This window comes from Microtus ochrogaster, chromosome 2 (assembly GCF_000317375.1).
Source record: "Microtus ochrogaster isolate Prairie Vole_2 chromosome 2, MicOch1.0, whole genome shotgun sequence".
In the NCBI taxonomy this organism is placed as follows: domain Eukaryota; kingdom Metazoa; phylum Chordata; class Mammalia; order Rodentia; family Cricetidae; genus Microtus; species Microtus ochrogaster.
Genome location: NC_022010.1, coordinates 43,487,371 through 43,506,076, shown reverse-complemented (window position 1 = coordinate 43,506,076; position 18,706 = coordinate 43,487,371). Strand labels below are relative to the sequence as shown.

At 43.1% G+C, this 18,706-nt stretch overlaps 1 protein-coding gene across 12 annotated transcripts in view; it reads left to right on the top strand.

Annotated features, from left to right (window-relative positions):
* Positions 1-18,706, top strand: part of Kalrn (kalirin RhoGEF kinase) — a 609,827-nt gene that overhangs the window by 377,772 nt on the left and 213,349 nt on the right. For all 12 annotated transcript variants that reach the window (XM_026785738.1, XM_026785749.1, XM_026785747.1 and 9 more), the window contains exons 24-27: positions 1,737-1,803; positions 2,304-2,413; positions 13,149-13,218; positions 15,945-16,034. In XM_026785738.1, coding sequence (XP_026641539.1) covers positions 1,737-1,803; positions 2,304-2,413; positions 13,149-13,218; positions 15,945-16,034 — 337 coding nt within the window. The remainder of the gene's footprint in view (positions 1-1,736; positions 1,804-2,303; positions 2,414-13,148; positions 13,219-15,944; positions 16,035-18,706) is intronic.

The following is an 18,706-nucleotide window of genomic DNA, read 5'->3' as shown; positions in this document are numbered from 1 at the left end:
TCTGAGCGTTTCCCAGGATCCTCTGCACCAGGCACTTTTCTCACACCATCTTACTCAATCCTTGCAGCAGTTCTGGGTGGTCAGCTGTGGTCTAGAGAGTCTGATCTTATGCCTAGTGATTGACAGATCCTGCTTGTTTACTCCAATATTCACACTCTTTCCACTCTCCCAACAGAGGAAGAATAAGAAGAGAGTGGCTAATTGACTTCTGTGAAAGTGAAGTCTTTAAATCAATCCGTTAACAGACAGCCATCGTTAGAGTGAGACATTGCTTTAGGGAAAAACCACCAAGATGAAGATCGCCTGAATGATACTGCCCACACAGGATTTCTGGTCATGTTTTCAAAAGGGCACACCTTGGGGATATAGTTTCTCAAATTTTTCATGTGATAGAACACCTGAAAATAGGAGTTCTCAGCATGAACTATATGAAAACCTGATACTGAAAATGGAAGATAATTGTGTAAATGTATAGTTTTTACTAAATTAGTTTATCCTACGCCAGCTAAGAAGCACTATTTCTAATAGAAATTATGAAGATAAAAGGTAAAATAGATGCACAATAATGAAGTCATACACCATACATGCTCAAGTCCACTATGTTCTTTAGGGGTCCAAGGAGGGAGTCCTTTCCTTAAAGATACAGAGCACAACTAGGTGATGGTCAGGTGACAGTGGCACACACCTTTAGTCCCAGCACTCAGGAGGCAGAGTCAGGCAGATCCCTGAGTTCAAGGCCTGTCTGGTTTACAGAGTGAGTTTTAAGATGGCCAGCACTACACGGAGAAACCCTGTCTTTGGAGGGAAAAATATGAAGTATAAACTTCTGTTCACAGGAGCCTGAAGAGCATCAATCACTTAACATTAAGAATTAATATTGAGCGTGCCAGTGTTGTGCCCATAGATTTTTTTATGCAAATAAATCTCACCGGAGGTATTGCCTAAATACTGAATAGGACCAGCCAAGGTCAGAGATCAGGAAACTGTGGCCGACACTAACCTGGACTCATCCTCTGTTTTATATAGTTCTATAATCTAAAAATGATTCTTATATACTAACTGGTTGAGGAAATCAAGCAGATACTACATATGGGGACATGTATAACTTTTAGTGGCCTGGTTTCATTGGAACACATCTGTACTTGTCTCTGTGGTTCCTCTCATGTTACAGCATCTGTGGTGAGTGGCTGTGCCAGAGACTGAAGAGCCCATAAATATAACCTGGTTCTTCACAGAAACTTTGTAAAGCCCTGAGCTCAGTGATGTGTTGGACATCTCTGCCTGCCCTGGCACCTGTTTAATCTGAGTACTGAGCTTCAGTGTAAGTCTATAAAGTACTGAGCAGACAGCATTCTGGGCTCTGTAAGAGAGATCAGGAAACTGCGGTCCAGACTGTCTAGCTGCTGCGCTACAGTGTGAGCAGTCCTGTATCTTGTACACACATGCCTGTGCACACATGCAGTTGGCAGTGTGAGTGGTCCCGTATCTTGTACACACGTGCCTGTGCGCACATGCAATTGGCAGTGCTTGCATATCAGCACTATAGAAATGAGCAGAAAAGCAGAAGAGCATGGAACCAGCAGAGCGCAGACATGAAGCAGGGATAGAGAGCAAATGACCTGCGTGAGAGTGACTCAGGAGAGGGAAGGGTTTCACTGGTAAAGTGGGGTCACAAGTGCCAGGGTGAGGAAGCAATGTGTGTACAAGCAACTGAAAGCCCACTTTTTTCCTCCTAGATTCATAATGGCGGAGCTGCTCCAGACGGAGAAGGCTTATGTGAGGGACTTACATGAGTGCTTGGAGGTAAGTCTTACTGTGATTGGTTTCCAGCCCTGGTGCAGAAGAGGCATACTGACTCTTGGCAACGCCTTGAGAGCAGCCCGGCGTTCTTGCCGTTCTGCTGGAAAGTAAAAATGCAGTTAGGGAGATCTTCCAGAGTAAAAGGCAAATTCGTGGGAATTTAAGGTGCTTTGGAAAAAAGGTCTACACTTCTCTCAAGCTAGAACTAGACCCAGACCCCCCCCCAAAAAAAATGGGCAAGGGGAGTATGTCAGGCACTTCATTTCAAAATATAAACCGTGACACAGATTTAATAAATAACAAGACTAGTGCACGGCCACGCTAGGCTCGGAGTGATGGAGTGGCCAGGTTTACTCTCTTTCTGCTCCACTTGTTAAACGCTTCACCTTGTGAACTTTATATGCACTCATACTTCTCCTCTGGCCTCACATGGTGGAGGGGCCTCTTTTATCTTGGTTTCTCGCAGCATGCTTGCCAGTGATGACTCTAGCACTGTCTTACAGACCTACCTGTGGGAAATGACCAGTGGTGTGGAGGAGATACCCCCTGGGATCCTCAACAAAGAGCACATCATCTTTGGCAACATCCAGGAGATCTACGACTTCCATAACAAGTATGTTGGGGAGGGGGTTCCATTGAGCACACTGAGGGTGTAAATGCCAGGCATCTGATTGCCCAACCGTGGATCAAAGCCACCGGTAAGCCTGCTGTTTTTCCTGACACGGTCTTTTGTATTCAGTCAGATCTTAGTTTCTTGTTTACTCTGTCTCCACAATGGTACAAAGTTCTTAATGGAAGGAGAAGGAATCGTTCTGTGGTGCCCGTTTCCAGTTCTCACAGGAGCAGACCGCATCCTCCTTCGCTCAGTCAGCGTGGTTGTCAGAGCTCGGAGAAAGCAAGAGTGGCTTTGTCCCCATGAAGGCTGTGGAAATCCTGACTTCAGCATTCACCTGGGACTAACCATCCTTTGTGGTCTCTCGGTTTCAAATTCTGTTCACCTTTTGTCTCAAGCTAGTTCCTCCATTCTGACTACCCCATCATCCTTACCCTCAACCACTTATATGTATAGATATACCAAAATATTTGGCACATCACATTTCTTGATAACTTACAGAAGACATCATTAATCACCTCTCTGTTCTCATTGAAGTAGAATCCTAGAACACTAACTCCTCACAGCCCGTCTTTCCAACTCCAAGCTTGATGTAAGGACCCTTTATGTTGCTGCTAAACATAGTTGCTGTTAGTAAATGGTCAAGCAAGAATACTATGACCAGCTGGTAAAAATAACTTAGTTTCTAAAATTCAAGTACAGAGAACTTTGAGATACAGGGGGAAATGTGATACAAAGTCCTTGAGCAGGAGTCTTCCGGAGAAAACTGGTGAGGCTAGTCCTGGGACTGGGTGAGCTGAGACAGAAACCCTGTAGGTAACAAGGCAGCTTCACAAGTCCCAAGGAAACCATGTGCACAAGTAGCGAACCCTCCTGAGGCAAGGCTGGATGCCACTGTCCAGGGTGCTGTCTGCAGAGGTAGGAAGTACATTGTCAAACCCAGTAGCCCGGGGCATATGTGTAGTTACTAAACTGCTAAGGACCTCAATTGCTCTTAATTTCAATACATTTAAATAGTCACAAGTGAAAAATAGCTCCCCTATTGGACATCCCACTCTGGAATATGAAGCCTCCCGCAGCTCTATGCTAAGAATGACCTCCAGGCAAGCACAAGTAGGCATGAAAGGGATGGAGAGTTCCTGTCGTGAGGACTCATCCCTGTCAAGGTGGCAGTTTTGGGGCCCAACACATGCTAACCTGTCTGGAAACTCAGGGCTGAAGTCGCATGTGTTCTGCCTCTTTATTGATTAAAATTCCCACTCTTTCTTCACCCATCATAAACATCTTTATTTGGTTAGCCTGGAAGTCTCCAGACACGGTATCTTGTCTTCATGACAGTCATTAATAAGACTCTAATAAATCTGTTCTTGACCATTGACCCCAAATTCTATCATCTGAGCCCAGCATCACCCCATCTCCTCCAGGATATCTGAGAAGTCTCAGACTGGCAGAGGGTAGAGCACATCACTTTATTTGTTTGACTGTGGTCTCTGAATGACATTAACCAATCTCACAAATACACCAGCTAATATGGACATCCTGACACCACAGTGTGCGCTGCTTATGAACTCTGCTATTGCGAAATCAAGGGGAAAGAATATTTCACTTTAAAACTGAACAGTTAATAGCAAAATACCTAGGTCCGCTCTGCTTCTTATTCTGATTTCAGGGTGTCGCCCTAGCGATCCATGGGAAATTGTTTTATAGTTCTCTAAATAGCTGTAACCCTACCTATAGCTTACACAATGTAGTTCTGACAAATTTTTTTTTTTTTTTTGGTTTTTCGAGACAGGGTTTCTCTGTGGCTTTGGAGCCTGTCCTGGAACTAGCTCTTGTAGACCAGGCTGGTCTCGAACTCACAGAGATTCGCCTGCCTCTGCCTCCCGAGTGCTGGGATTAAAGGCGTGCGCCACCACTGCCCGGCTGACAAATTCTTTTTAAATTCAAATTAAAGCATTTGAAACCTGCACTCTGTGAAGGGAGGGAGTAGACACTTTTCCCAGCAGCACTGCCAAGGGTACTACCTATTCAGAACACTGTAAAGAACTAGGCAAATGTGAAAGCCAGCCCTGGGCAACTAAACAATGTTGCAAAGAGTAAACTGCTTTCTTCCCATAGCAACATCTCTTTGTCCTCCCCACCAGCCTCTTTGCCTCATGGTTATATTGTTTCCTTGACTATGGTAAATTAGAAGCAATAAATATTATAAAAATCGGGTACCTGAACAAATGAGTAGTTGAGTGAGCAGCATTTTGTGAAACTTGAGAGAAAGAAGACAAATATGGCAGAAGAGAAAGGGGAAAGAGAATAAAACAAAAATGAAAGTGGCCCATGCCTATGATCACAGAACTCAGGAGATTGCAGCAGAAAATCGAGGGCTCAGGGATAGCCTGGGACATCATCAGAGTCAAGGATAGGTCAGTGTTTATACAGCGCATCCTGTATCCTACTAGCTGGTCAGCAAAGCCTCTGTGTTGCAGTATGACATAATAATTGATACCAGTAATAATTCTGTATTGCTGTATATCTGCATTTAAATTAAGGAACTCTATAATAGATTTAGAAGGCTACTGACTAAAAGAAATTAATGTTTTATATTATCAATAATTTGAAGGAACATCCAAGAATATCAATCTGTGGGCTAGGGTTTTACTGTGCTGTGTGCATTTTACTTAAGCCACACAGGTTTTGATTAGTAGAGAGAATATAATAATTCAAAAATCTCTAATAAATAAAGATAAAATGGTAATTGGCAAAACTTAGAAAATACCAGGATTATAAATGATTGACATTCTCTATTTATTCAATAACTGATACCATGAACCTGGTACCACATAAAATTTACAGTAAATAGTTGTGGGGTGGGGGCAGATGAATGAATGTGTGGGTGGGTGAGTGGGTGGATGGATGGATGGATGGATAGACGGATGGATGAGATAAAAAATAAAATTACATCTTGAAAACTTGTAACTAATGTTAATTATTCAAGTCATAATTGACTAATTGCTTGTGAATATCTCAGGACAGAGAAAAGCTCCTATATATGCCTCTCCCCCCCACACACAGCATTACTACCAAAGGGCCTAGACCAGCAGAATGGGATATCTAAATGAAGAGGTTTCCTGGGAGCTTCTTCGCAGGAAGACATGTAGTATCTATAACACCTATCCACTCACTCTTTAGGGATACTGTACTTCTCTGAAACGATCAGTTTTTAGCCTGAGTATGTCAGGAGCTCTGTTTCACTCCATTTGTTTATGTTTTAATCATAGCAATTCAGTGCTGTCTACCAGAGAAATGTACTCTTCTTATGACTGATCTGTAGCCCGAGGAGAGAAGGGAGGACTATGGGAGACTAATTCAGAGAAAGGATTGACAGTGGTCAGACCCACCTTAGTGACATAATCATCTGTACCACTGGGAAATTGGTACCTGGACCAAAGGTTATATGGTGAAGACATTGCATTTCAGCCGGTTACTATTGATCCAGCTAAATGGTGTCTCTGAAAAATGACTATCAAGATTAGTTGTATGTGTGTTCAAGTGAGTGGGGTCTGTCTCAAAACCTTTGTCTTTGCAGATGCTAAGCAGAGACATCCTGCTTTCTCTATTTCTAAATATCTATTTCTGCATATCTAAAGGATATGCAGGACTTAGTACCTAAAAGCAGTAGTTTCACCCCAATTAGAAGGTGAAGTGGGATGAGAGCCTTGCCCTCGACTCCCCCCACTGCACTTTATCCCCTTCTTATGCAGCTAAATAAGAGTCTGCACAGAACCTGTGCCTGTTTCCAATGCATTTTGCTAAGCCTTTCTGGAACACTTAGAGAAAAGAGTGTGTTCTATAAATAGATCCTCCAAAGAGTAAAGTTTTGCTTAATTTAAAATTTGTAATTAAAAAAAAAACAATTGTTTTCGCTTTTCCTTGTTAGATAATTCAGCTTCGATAATGACAGCTTCTTGTTAAAATACTTATCTTTCAGTTAAATTCCATTTCTGGTTTTTCCTTTTTAGTTATTTGGAGATTTAGTCATATTCATATGAGTTTGAAAATAGCATTTTTATGCAGTCTGTACTGTGAGGGTCCAGAGAGTCCTCTCAACTATTAGGTTTAACTCTCTTCTTTTATAGTAAAAAGATTGACACTAGAGAAGTAGTGCATTGCCAGAGTCACACATTCACACAGATATACATGCATGTATGCACGCACACGTGCATGTACACGCGCACATATGCATGCACACACACACTCACTCTCCTCTGGATCAGACATGGACTCCAGGAAGTAAACAACAATCTCTTCAGTCTTCTCTCCCTGCCCCCTACTCCTTAGACATTGTGCTGCTTGCTGCCCAGTGTGGCCATCAAAGCCAGACATTTTAATTCACAGTTAGCGATTTAAGGAACATCTCCACCTATTTATTCTACAGCTGCATCAGTTGGGTCCCACACCTCTATAGTAATAACCTAAAAACAAAATCTTTTTCCAGTTAGGGCAAGTTTGAGGGCCAACAAGCAAGGCCAGTAGCCCACCCCTGCCCCCATATACTGCACTCCTTCCTTGTGGGCATGTCTGGAAGCTAGGATTTGGCCAGGCCAGGGTCAGCCAGGAGCAGCCAGGGTATGCAGAAGTGCTGATGACCAGGCTGGGAGAATTCCATGATGCCAGGAGAGCTTTTAAGTGCTGACTACTGATTTTAAAAAACATGATCTCATTATGTACCCTTGGATATTTTAAAAGTAATAAAACCAGGCCAGCCCCAAAGTTACAGCAACGCCCCTGTCTCTACCTTCTGAGGGTTGAGATTAAAGGTGTGGGCCGCCACACTTGGCCAGAGCCGTATTCTGATCATCTTCCGAGAGTTTCTTCTTTGTGTCAGACCCTTTCCTGTTAGGAAATTAAACTATCCAGTGATGACTCTAATCTAGTCTCTGACCTGTTGTGAAAAGCAGTAAGTTCTGAGGAGTCATGAGGAAGGCAAAACTACTAGTTCAAAAGAGTGAAGACGGGGGTGTCCAACGGAGTAGCAGACAGCATTAACATTTGAGGGGCATTTGAGATGGAACTAAAAGAGAGATTTTACAGGCAGAGATGGCTTCTTTGATGGAAAGGAACAATTTGAACCAGTGCCCACCAAGACGGGGTAACAAGTCTTAACAGGCAGGATGGGAAAGAGTTTGTAAGAGTGAGGTTCAAAGCCACCCTGGATCGTGATGGCCGGGAATAGATGCTGGCCCATTTGTTATGTGCTCACAGACTTGTCTCTGAGACTGAGGGAGAAAGGAGGTGGTGGCCCATGGAGATAATCTGAGTCAAATCTGACTGGGTAGGGGCCCAAAAAGGGAGGGGTCTGTCCAGATGAGAAAATAAACCAAACTGCAGAGACAGAGTAGAAATGAGGAGGAAGAGTGGGTAGGTGGGCAGGAGGAAGGAAAGGAAGTTGGGGGAGGAGGGAGGAAAAAAGGAGTGGTGGGATGGGGTGTAGTGAGCTGTAGGGGTGTTGACTGACCTGTTAAGAGATGTGGAGTGGGCACAGTGGGGAGAGGAGGGAAAGATGCTGAAAACTGGGCTTCTGGGAGAAGCTCTACCTCAGGAGCCGTATGCAAGCGGTGGGTTTCAAAACGTGTTTTCTCATATGCAAGAGAGAGAGAGAGAATATATATCATGTCATCATGTCCTGACACCACACACACACACACACACACACACACACACACTTGTTTGTCTGGATTTGGGTCTATGTCTTCCCTCCTTTTTGCCACTTATAAGTTGGTTTACTTTGTGAAGCAAAATGGGCTGACACCACAGCCTTTGGTGAGGCACTGGCTCCCCCAAGTGGAGAGAAAAAGATTGTGCCGCTCTTGCCTGGGGCCACCCGCAGGCTGCCCCTACTTTTTTCACTGGCAACCTTGTTGTGTACATTTTCTGTGCGCACCCCCCACCACCACCACCAATGCCTGTGGTATTAGTCCTATTCCTTTGACCAGAAATCACGGAAATGCCCAATGGAAAAGCTCAAAGGAGACTTTAATAATAATCTAGTTCTGCCCCCTTGTTTTATGGAAACTGGCACATTTCTGACCTGCTCTGACCGACTAATGGCACAGAAAAGAATACAGGCATCATTTTATTAACACCCGGATGTTAGGGAAAGGGGAAGGGTGAAAGCCCGTGAACTTTCCTGGGTCCCAAACCCTCAGTCTAAGAATAACTTCCAGCCTTAAGCAGAGCCTAGGGAAAGATGGCTGTGATCTTGATGCTGTTATTGGTGCTTTCTGTAAGCTTCCAGCACTGAGACTGACTGCACACAACTGAGGACCCAGACAAAGATGCGCTCGAACTTGTGTGCCTCACGGTCATGTTCCTTCCAGTTGTGCACATTTTGTCGCTCCCTTGCCTTGTTGCTAAGCAACATCTTACTAGAGCTAAATAACATTGAATGGCAAGTTCTTTTTTATGGTTTACCTTATTTCAACGCTACGTGATGTAACGCGTGCAAACAATGGCTAATTCATCTAAATCACGTGAGTTACCCACAGTGAAGAAGTGTCAGAAAGCACACTCTGCAGCAATGCTTGCTTTCGTGTTTGAGACTGGATATTGCACCTCTCTGCCCACCCTTCACCCAGACTAAAGTTTCTAGAGTTAAATGAAGAGACAGAGACTCATGCTCAACCTAGGTAACCAAGGGGTGAGGGAACTGTGTTGACTAATTCACCTCCTCCCCTTGTTTGCTTGTACCCAGGACTATCTGTTGTGTTAACTGACCTCTTAGCCCCTGCAGTCTCTTAAGTTCAGGCTGTGAATCTGCACATCTAGTGATTCTTTCAACTCTAGCTCCCTGGTACGAGTACGGAAATGCAGCCTGGCTCCATCAGGAAGCAGTGTCCTGGATGCCTGCCTTCAAGTTTATGTGTGCTGTTTGTAGTTCCTCTAACCCATGCCACAGCCTTCCCCTTCTCACCCTTCCTGGCATTCCAGCAAGTATGTGCATGTGTACACAAGGGCTCCAACCACTTGACCTTGGAATGCACGATCAACTTAGATATGTCACATCTAGCCTACCTAGCAAGGTTGCGAGCCTTGCAATGAAACTATAATCCAAAATGATGGAGAGAGGAACAAACTGACTTGGGGTGGTACCTCGAGAAAAGCTCAGGGTGGTACTGCTCCCACTGGGGTCCCTGGCAAAACCCAGGGAGAGTTCTATCAATAATGCCAGCAGTGTCATTTCCCAAGATTCCTCCAAATTCTGCATAATGCTTTGTATCATAATAGTTTAACAAATGATGGCATTGCTTAGGTTTTGACAAGTCTTTAGAAGTTTTAGTCCTTTCTAAAAGAGCCCCAGGTGTTCATGAAAAAAAAATCTTATGCCACTTGCTCTGCTCATGCTCTGCTCATGCCTCCGCAATTTGTTACCTGCAGTCATAAACGTGGTGAGGGTCACGGTGATGCTGCAGAACAACCAGGGGAGCATGCAGCATCTGCGGAAGCCTTGCCAGCTATTGGGCTGTAGTTTAAACAATCTCAGTGAAGGGTGGAGTGATATTGACCACACTGACTTAATCTGTCCTCTTCATGACCTTCAAATTTTAGAAGTAAATAGTTTCATATTCCTGATTATCAATATCTCCCACCACCAACCTTAGCCCTTGGTGACAACCCTGGAATCTACCACTTAGTCCAAGTATTCATTCCTTTACAAACTTATTATTTCTTACCCCAAAAATAAACATGTGTTGTGGTTTAGTCATTTCCTCAGACTTCAACCTCTTATAAGGATTCTCAAATAGATATATAATGTCTTCATTCCACAGAAAGGTCTTATAGAATCATACCATGCATTTAGTTCAGCAAATATTTTCATTTCCTGGGGTTTTTTGTAACAAAACATCTTCTTGTAGGTTTTTTGTGGGGGGGGTTGTTTTATTTTTGGCTGACATTTTTCACTAAAAAAATATTACTTTGGTTAAATTGTTAGGATTTTTAAATAAAATTATACCATTATCTTCATTTTGGATCAGGTCAATTGCTACAGTTAACACTGTGTACTTAAAATGGATGTTGAAGTAACCTGGCCAGTTGATCTTAGTCAGACGTCCCAGAAAGGGAAGAGCTCCGTGTTACTCTGGTGTCTGCAGCTTCAAGAACAAAACTACAATTTACACACTGCAAAGAGTGTTAACTACAATTTACACACTATGAAGAGTGTTAGGATGCAGAGTGTATCCTGCTGCTTTGGCCACTTCAGCCTGCATGGCAGAGGACTCAGAGTTCAGAGGACTGAAGCCAGAGTGTTAGGGTCCACACGGAAGTGGGGGCCTGGAAGCATCCTGCATTCCGAGTGTGCTATCCCAGGTTCTGGGCTCCAGATTCTCCCCTCTCTTGTTCCAAGCTCCCCCAGGTTCTTTTTTTAAAAAAACTTATTTTGTTTGTAAGTTTCTTGTTTTAGAACAACTCAGATTTTCTTTACCCAGTTGCCTGGATGTTCTAGCCCCTCCTCTAGGCACTGTGCAGCCCATCATGGCTCAGAGCTGAGTTCCTCTCCATGTCTTCTCAGAGATTCATATAAAATGCCAATGTATAGAATCACCTTATGTCAACTACCTAACACCTTGTGAAAAGCCACTTCAGAAGACATCATGCTTGTGTTATCTGGTGTTCCCTGTGATGGGGGCCACACAATAAACGTATATTAGAACTCAGTTCAAGAGACTAAAAGAACTGTGCATATGAAACACACACACACACACACACACACACACACCTCCTTACCTACATCCACAAGGATAGGCCTAATTGCCTTGATGCAACTAAAACGTGTCTTTCCCTTTGTGCTTTGAGCTAATTTTGATCCTTAGTTCTAGCAGTCCTTAGCACTTTTTCCGATTTCTGTTTTAGAATGTATATGAAGTGTATACCTGCCGTCTGCTGAAGGCGAGAGCAGACACGACAGGCATTGTACTGATTTTGAGACTGTGTGTTTACATTTCTAAAGCCCGAACTATACTCGTAACTGTTCTTGATTCACGAGTCAGTTTAAGCAACTCTAAAATTCAGACTTGCTAGGAGAAAGATTATTACCTAAATGAGTCCTTGTGGTAGCTTCCCAAGTTTTTAAATGCCTGTCTTATTTTATTAATCTAGTCATTGCCATGTATTGTAAACAAAAATTTAAATTACAGACTGATGGAGGAAAAAAGGCACCTACAGTCCTACTAATCATTAACATTCTTGCTCTCCAGATATATTTTATTTATACACATACTTATTTTTACCACCAAAACATCTCCCTATATCATTGAAACCATAAACAACATGCATAACATTTGTAACTACTTAATAATCAATTATAAGAAACTGCCAAGGTATATAGATAATGGTAACCACACAGAATAAATCAGATCAAAATGAACTTTATTTCCTGATGGTGGAGGTAAGTAATGGGCTAATGCAAGATATTTTCATTTAGTTTTTAAGGTATGCATCCGTTAAATTTTTAAATTAAAATTAAACAGAAAAGTTAACATTGAGAAGTCTCAGTTTCCACCGTTTCTTCACTGGTTCTCTATGGTAATGGTTTTGTTAGTTCTCTAGGTTAGAAATAGAATACATATTTCCTGCTTGCACAGCATGATCTCCTATACATTTGTCCCACCCCTCACTATTTCCACTTGATTGTTAAGAGATCTTCCATATGAAGAGATAGAGTAAGTGCTGTCTTTTGTGGGGGATGGGGTGGGAAGATATGGCTACAAAGTATTCAGTTCTGTGGATATGCCATAGCCCCAGTACTTTGTCCTCTACTGACCATATTTCCACTATAAATGGTATAGTTATTAGTGCTCTAGAGTATATCTTATATGTATAGATAAATTATAAGGAGAAATTCCAAGTCTCCAGAAAAGATGAGTACATCTTGACCTTGATGATCTATCCAATTTGATTCTATCAGATTGCTCTTTGTAAAGACTACCTCATTTCCCACTCCCACAAGTAAGCTTCCCTAAGGCCTCATAATTATTTTTTTTAAGATCTTGAGTACATTTTAAAAAGCAAACTTCATTCTGATAATGCTTGCTTGTTAGAACTTATATCCTCTAAATCTAAGACTATTTTTTCATACATTAACTCAAAGTCAGAGAAATCATTTCTTTATAATTTATTAGCATAGAAAAAATCCATGACTTAGACACCTGCAAAGTCAGATAAGCCAGTAATTCCATTCCTCTTTAAAATATACTGTGATTCCCCTCCCTATCATTAGAGTCTTCCCTAAAGATGTCCATATGACAATACTTCCTCTCAGTGGAAGAGGAAAGCTAAAAATTATAAAGAGGCCCGTAAAGGATTAAATTTTTTTCCATCTCATCTTTGAATTCATTCTGAGTTTTCCTTTTAATATTTCTTTTTTAAAAAAATATTTACAGTGTGCTCAGAGTAGTTGAATTAACACAATAAACTTGGAATTGCTGATCAAATGAAAGGCTACCTATTTTCATGTCAAATTCATGAACCTCTAAGGGGGAACCGTTTTAAGTAGCACTAGTTAGTGGTTTACCATAATTTTAATTGAACAAGTTCCGGCGTAAGAGCTGGCTCCTCACCTTGCTTACGAAGCACACAGTCCATGTGTAGCTGAGTCATGGTTGTTGTATTGGCCCCAGTACAATCCTCTGCGTGAGGTTCTTTATACTGAGGTATCTGATGCAGCCTTTCTCTCCCTTCGCAGCATCTTCCTCAAAGAGCTGGAGAAGTACGAGCAGCTGCCTGAGGATGTGGGACACTGCTTTGTCACCTGGGTAACCAATCTAAATTCCTCCCTTACTGTCCATGCTTCCAGGGGTACACCTGGAGCCACTGCTCCATGCCTGGCCTCAGGATTGTCATTGTCCCCTGTCTCTCTTGGGACCGGGTTCTGCAGAGGCGACTTGAGTAGGTCTATGAAAGGTAGTACATTTCTGGAGAGCAGAGCCATCCCTGGGGTGTCTATGATGTCAATCAAGCCTAAGATCCACCTCTGACTCTCTAAGAACTTTCTAAATGATGAGGTCAGGAGAAAAGAGAAACCTACTACCCATGTAGCAACCCAGTCCACCAGTTACTTTTTCCAGGATGTAGATTTAGAAGTTATAATTTGCAGGTACCATCTGTCCAGTTATTGTTTACACTGTTTTCCTTAGTAGAGAACAGATTCCTGCACTCTCCATCCCAATTTTGACTTAAAGGATGAGCGTGTAGTTGCCATGGGCAAAGTTATTGGCTCGATATACCAGGCTCTAATTATCTAAACTGGAAAAATAAACTTTAGTAGCATCCCCATTGCCCAGCATCCTGAGCTTAGACTCAAGGATATGAATCAGAGACATCTGGGAGTCCACTTATGACACCAAATTCAACTACACATCCTCCAGGAATTCTGCTCTGCAATTATTCCTGAGTGCTAATCTGTACCCAAAATGGCTTTTCGGAATTCCTTCACTCTCTAAAGAACCAATGCTTAGAAGTGGACAAGACTGTGGATTTGTTTTAGATTTCAAACCTGGGTATATCTTAGGTAAGAGGCAGTAGGCCCACTGACACATAACGAATAGCCCAGGCTGCCCTACAGCTCAGGGCCCAACCCCCAGACAGGCCTTCACTGCATGAACTCTCAGTGTTTGCCTCTAAGCAGACTTTGGTTTTCACAAAGTCCCAGGCTACAAACTTACTTTGTGCCAGTGCGTAAGTTGGTACATATCTCATAAAGATGCTGATAAAAATAATTTATGATCTCTTGCACAGCCAATATAAAGAAAAACAAGATTGAACAAGGGATATTATTGAAAAGGAATCATTTTGTGTTGATTTTGTCAATCTTGTGGTTCTCTTTGAAATCAATAAGTACAGTTTATTGTCTCTTAGTAATTATGACTAACTCCTAAGTGGTGTAAAGCCCCTAAAACTGTTTGAGAAAACCTTTGGTGGTTGGGTAAACTATGCACCTTCTGCCAAGAATTATCTCATTTTTTTATGTTTTGCAGTCTGTGTGTGAGTACAGACCAGGAATGAAGAGCAGAAAGAACTGCTTATAATACGTTGAGTGGCATTGATGAAAACTAAGAAGCCTGGTAGCTTTGGGCTTGGACACTTGTAACTATGGGGATTTCAAGTCAGTTAAGCAGTCCATGCCACAGTCTGCTCGCGGGTCAGATTAGGATGGCTCTGAACCTCAGTGCTTGGGGTGGCCCGAGGACCAAGTGATGCGATATACGTGACACGTAGTGAAGTCTGGTCTCATGAGTACACATATGCCCTGCCCTCCAGGAGAGGATGTCCCAGGTGTTCAAAAGACATTACCAAAGCCGGGCGGTGGTGGCGCACGCCTTTAATCCCAGCACTTGGGAGGCAGAGGCAGGCGGATCTCTGTGAGTTCAAGACCAGCCTGGTCTACAAGAGCTAGTTCCAGGACAGGCTCCAAAACCACAGAGAAACCCTGTCTCGAAAAACCAAAAAAAAAAAAAAGACATTACCAACCGAAAAAGTAGTTAGCAAGTCTCCCTTTCTCAGTGGAGAACTGAGGTCATGAAAGAAATAAGTGACTTTTCACCCAAACGTAAGTCTGGGACTTGAGGTAACACTCTCTTGGAGAATCGTTGTCCAGACCCTGTTGTCCTTTTTCCTCCACCCTCATCCTTACTCCCAGAAGTCGGGGTGAGAACAGGCTCCCAAACTCCGTCCAGTGGAGGCATTTGGAATATAAGCGGACCTCCCTCTGAGAGTTTCGCTCATTTTTTCACCCTGTTGTATTTGCCTCAATCACCTTTGTTCTTCTTCAAGAGAGAGAGCGTAATTATTGGTGATTTAAAGTTAGGGTAATCGATAAGTAAGTTCTTCACAACTTCAGACTATGCTATCATTTTTCTTTCTTTCCAACACAGGCTGATATTAAACTGAGCTTCTATGCACCAGCCTTTTTCTTCATTCCAATAGGGGAAATAGTGGGCCAGGAGAACACATGCCACTTTTCATAAGGAACTCAGACCCTGTAAAGTCCATGCTGGGCCTTTTAGGAATTCTGAAAAAAGGAAGTCTATTAGCTAGCATTATGTCAATTTGGCACAAGCCAGAGTCATTTGGGAAGAGGGAACCTCAACTGGGAAAAATGCTCCTATCAGATTGGCCTGTGGACAAGCCTGGGAACATTTTCTTGATTAATAATTAATATGGGAGGGCCAACCTCACTGTGGGCAGTTCCACCCTGGGCTGGTGCTCCTGGGTGCTATAAGAAAGCAGGCTGAGCAAGCCATGAGGACCACGCCAGTAAACAGCTTGTCTCCATGGCATCTGGTTCAGTTCCTGCCTCCAGGTTCCCGCCTTGAGTTCCTGTCCTGACTTCCATAGATGATGGTCTACAAGCCATAAGATGAAATAAACCCTTTTCCCCAACTTATTTTTGACCATGGTGTTGTATCACAGCAATAGAAACCCTGACTAAGACGGGAGGACCCAATGGATGCTTATCTTTTGTTGTCTTTGTTCTTTTTAGGCAGACAAATTTCAGATGTATGTCACCTACTGTAAAAACAAGCCTGATTCCAACCAGCTGATCCTGGAGCATGCAGGCACCTTCTTTGATGTAAGCTGTGGTTTTCCATTGTCAACAGTCCAGGAGCAGGGAGGGAGGGAAGGGGCACTCCTCTGTTTTGCAATAAGTCTTTATCCTTTCTTCCTTGTTCTTCTTTACCAGCCATACTAAATCTTTATCTCATGGATAAAATATTTTGAGAAACTAGAACAAAACACTGTCTTTTGTTTTACCCCATCCCATCTCAATTGCGATTTTTGACAAGGCATTTTTTTTCTGTTTTTAACACCAAACCTAGCAAGGCCTGTGATGATATAGCTAGTGCTGCCGAGGTGTTTTTCTTTCTCACTCAGCGGTCCACAGGCATAGCCACTGAACCAGGCACATCAGCATCACCTAGGATCTTTCTGAAGCACAGATTCCCTACTCTGGGTCTGTTCACAGAACCTCTTCTGGATACAGCCCAGTATTCTTGGTTGTAAGGGGTCCACTGGTATCTCCAATACCCACCCGGGTCTGTGAACCACTTCCGATGCCTTCGTTTGCACTGTGAATAGACGTTGGAATTTACCAACAATCTTTGAAATATCCCTGGCTCCTCTGCTTCAGATGCTATGAGTTGGCCTGACTCTGGCTGGTATTGGGGTGACCGCTAGAGCTGAAAACTGTTTGTAGACATCAAGATGAGAGAAGGCTGGGATCCTCTGCTCTCTCAGAACCTTGACTGTTAAATGAGAACGGTCTTGGAGGTCAATGGGATAAATCCAAATCCCCTTAGTGTTGGTTTCCCTAAAGACTGACCTATTGGCTAGAAAGTGTGAGGATCGAAAAGGTACTGCCGGACACAAGGGATGTGTGAGACAGAAAGCTACAGATGAGGGAAATGAAAGAGTGCACAGCACTGATGGCCTCTGCTGGTCCTGTTGGCATTGACAGAAACCTGCTCAGCAATGTGTGACAGCTGTCAGCCCATCTTGGTGCCCCACTGCTTCATTGCTTCTGTGGCATTTCCTATTGCTTGAAAGACAGCAGGCTAAGACCCCAGGAGAATAAGAAATGTTGCAACAGGGTCTTGTACTTCAGTTGACAGAATAAACCTCTTGAGTGTCATTCTAGGCCAACACCAGCATAGTAGACCGATTCTGTGGAGACCTTATTGCTTAGTGAAGGGACTGAGTGAGAGGAACTAGGGGAGGAGAAAGCTTACATGGTTTTTAAAATAGATAATTAATGTGGAAATGGCCTAAGATGTCTGAAATTGGAATTCCTGGGGTCATGTAAAATCCTGGGAAATACTTCTCTAAGCTGGTACCAGGATTTATCGGCTATTATATTGGATCCTCTATACTATCCTTTCTTTGATTAACAGTGCATTTCCATAAGAAGTCTCTGTTGATTTGTCATCAGCGGTATCCACAAGGGTCTTTTTTTCTTGAAGTTGTAAATGGATGGTGTCCTTCTTCCACTTAGCTTTTTAATAACACAATTTCTGTGCCCTCAGAATGCCTCGGGTCTGTCTTTGTCTAGCATTTTCCTTTGCCTAAAGAGTGTGTCTCCCACACTTAAACATATGGATGCAGACATATGTATCACTTCAGAATGCTTCCTGTCCTTCACAAGCTCAAATGCTGCATCCTACACCAGCCCTACTCGTTATGCATGCACTGTGCTTTGTGTCTCTGTCATAGAGTTTGACGCAATTCACCGGCAGATGTACCTCTCTGCACACACATGCTCTCTCCACCTGCACCCTTGAGACTCGCTGTGCCTCCTAATTCCTGTGTGTTCTCGTCTCCATGCCTGGTGCTGGGTTATGTTTCCAATAGTCCTACCTATGTCCCTATTTCTAGTCAGTGTCTAATGGAGGAGGTGGAGTGATATTGCTCATTCTAACTTAATCTGTCCTCGTCATGAGCTTCACCTTTTAAAAGAAAATCATTTAATATTCCACTTGCCTGCACCTATGACACTTAAGATTTTGGTAACTTTTATCTGCAAACTTCTGAACTGAAATGTCCAGCACATGCCAAGAATTGTGCCACTCTTTCCTCTTTTCTGATAAGGTCAGTCCTACAAAGATGGTGCAAAACTTGTCAGCGGGAAGCATGCTGGAATCTAGAGGGGCTGCCCCACATGTGTTAGAATTACCCTAGAAAATCCTGTGGTGGTGGTGGTGGTGGTGGTGGTGGTGCACACCTTTAATCCCAGCACTCAGTAGGCAGAGTTCAAAGCCAGGCTGGTCTAAGGAGCTAGTTCCAGGACAGCCAGGGTTACACAAAGAAACCCTCTCTCAAAAACACAGCAACAAAAAACTACCCAGTAAGCATTCTTCAACAGTGCAGATTCCCCAGAGGGCAGTGTGGAACCAGGTGTACCCACCTCTAGACAAGTCCGCTGCTTTCTCCAGCAGTGTTGCTCTTGCCAGAGAAGCTTAGGAAGCACCCTGTGCCTGTCTGCTTGGTTACATCATATCATTGGTGTCTTACAGCAAACAAACAGATGATTCCAACATCTCCTAAGTGAGTTAAGTGCATATGGAACATATTACCTGCAGGAAACAGGACGCGGCATGTTCACATGGCTTCTAATGCCCACTCTGTGCAATTCAGTGTCTTGCTCCACACCTCAGTTTGGGATACTCTAGAATCTACGGTTAGTTAGGAGAAACATGGCTATCAACAATTATTTCTACTGAAAGTCCCCCCAATTTTTTTTTTTTTTTT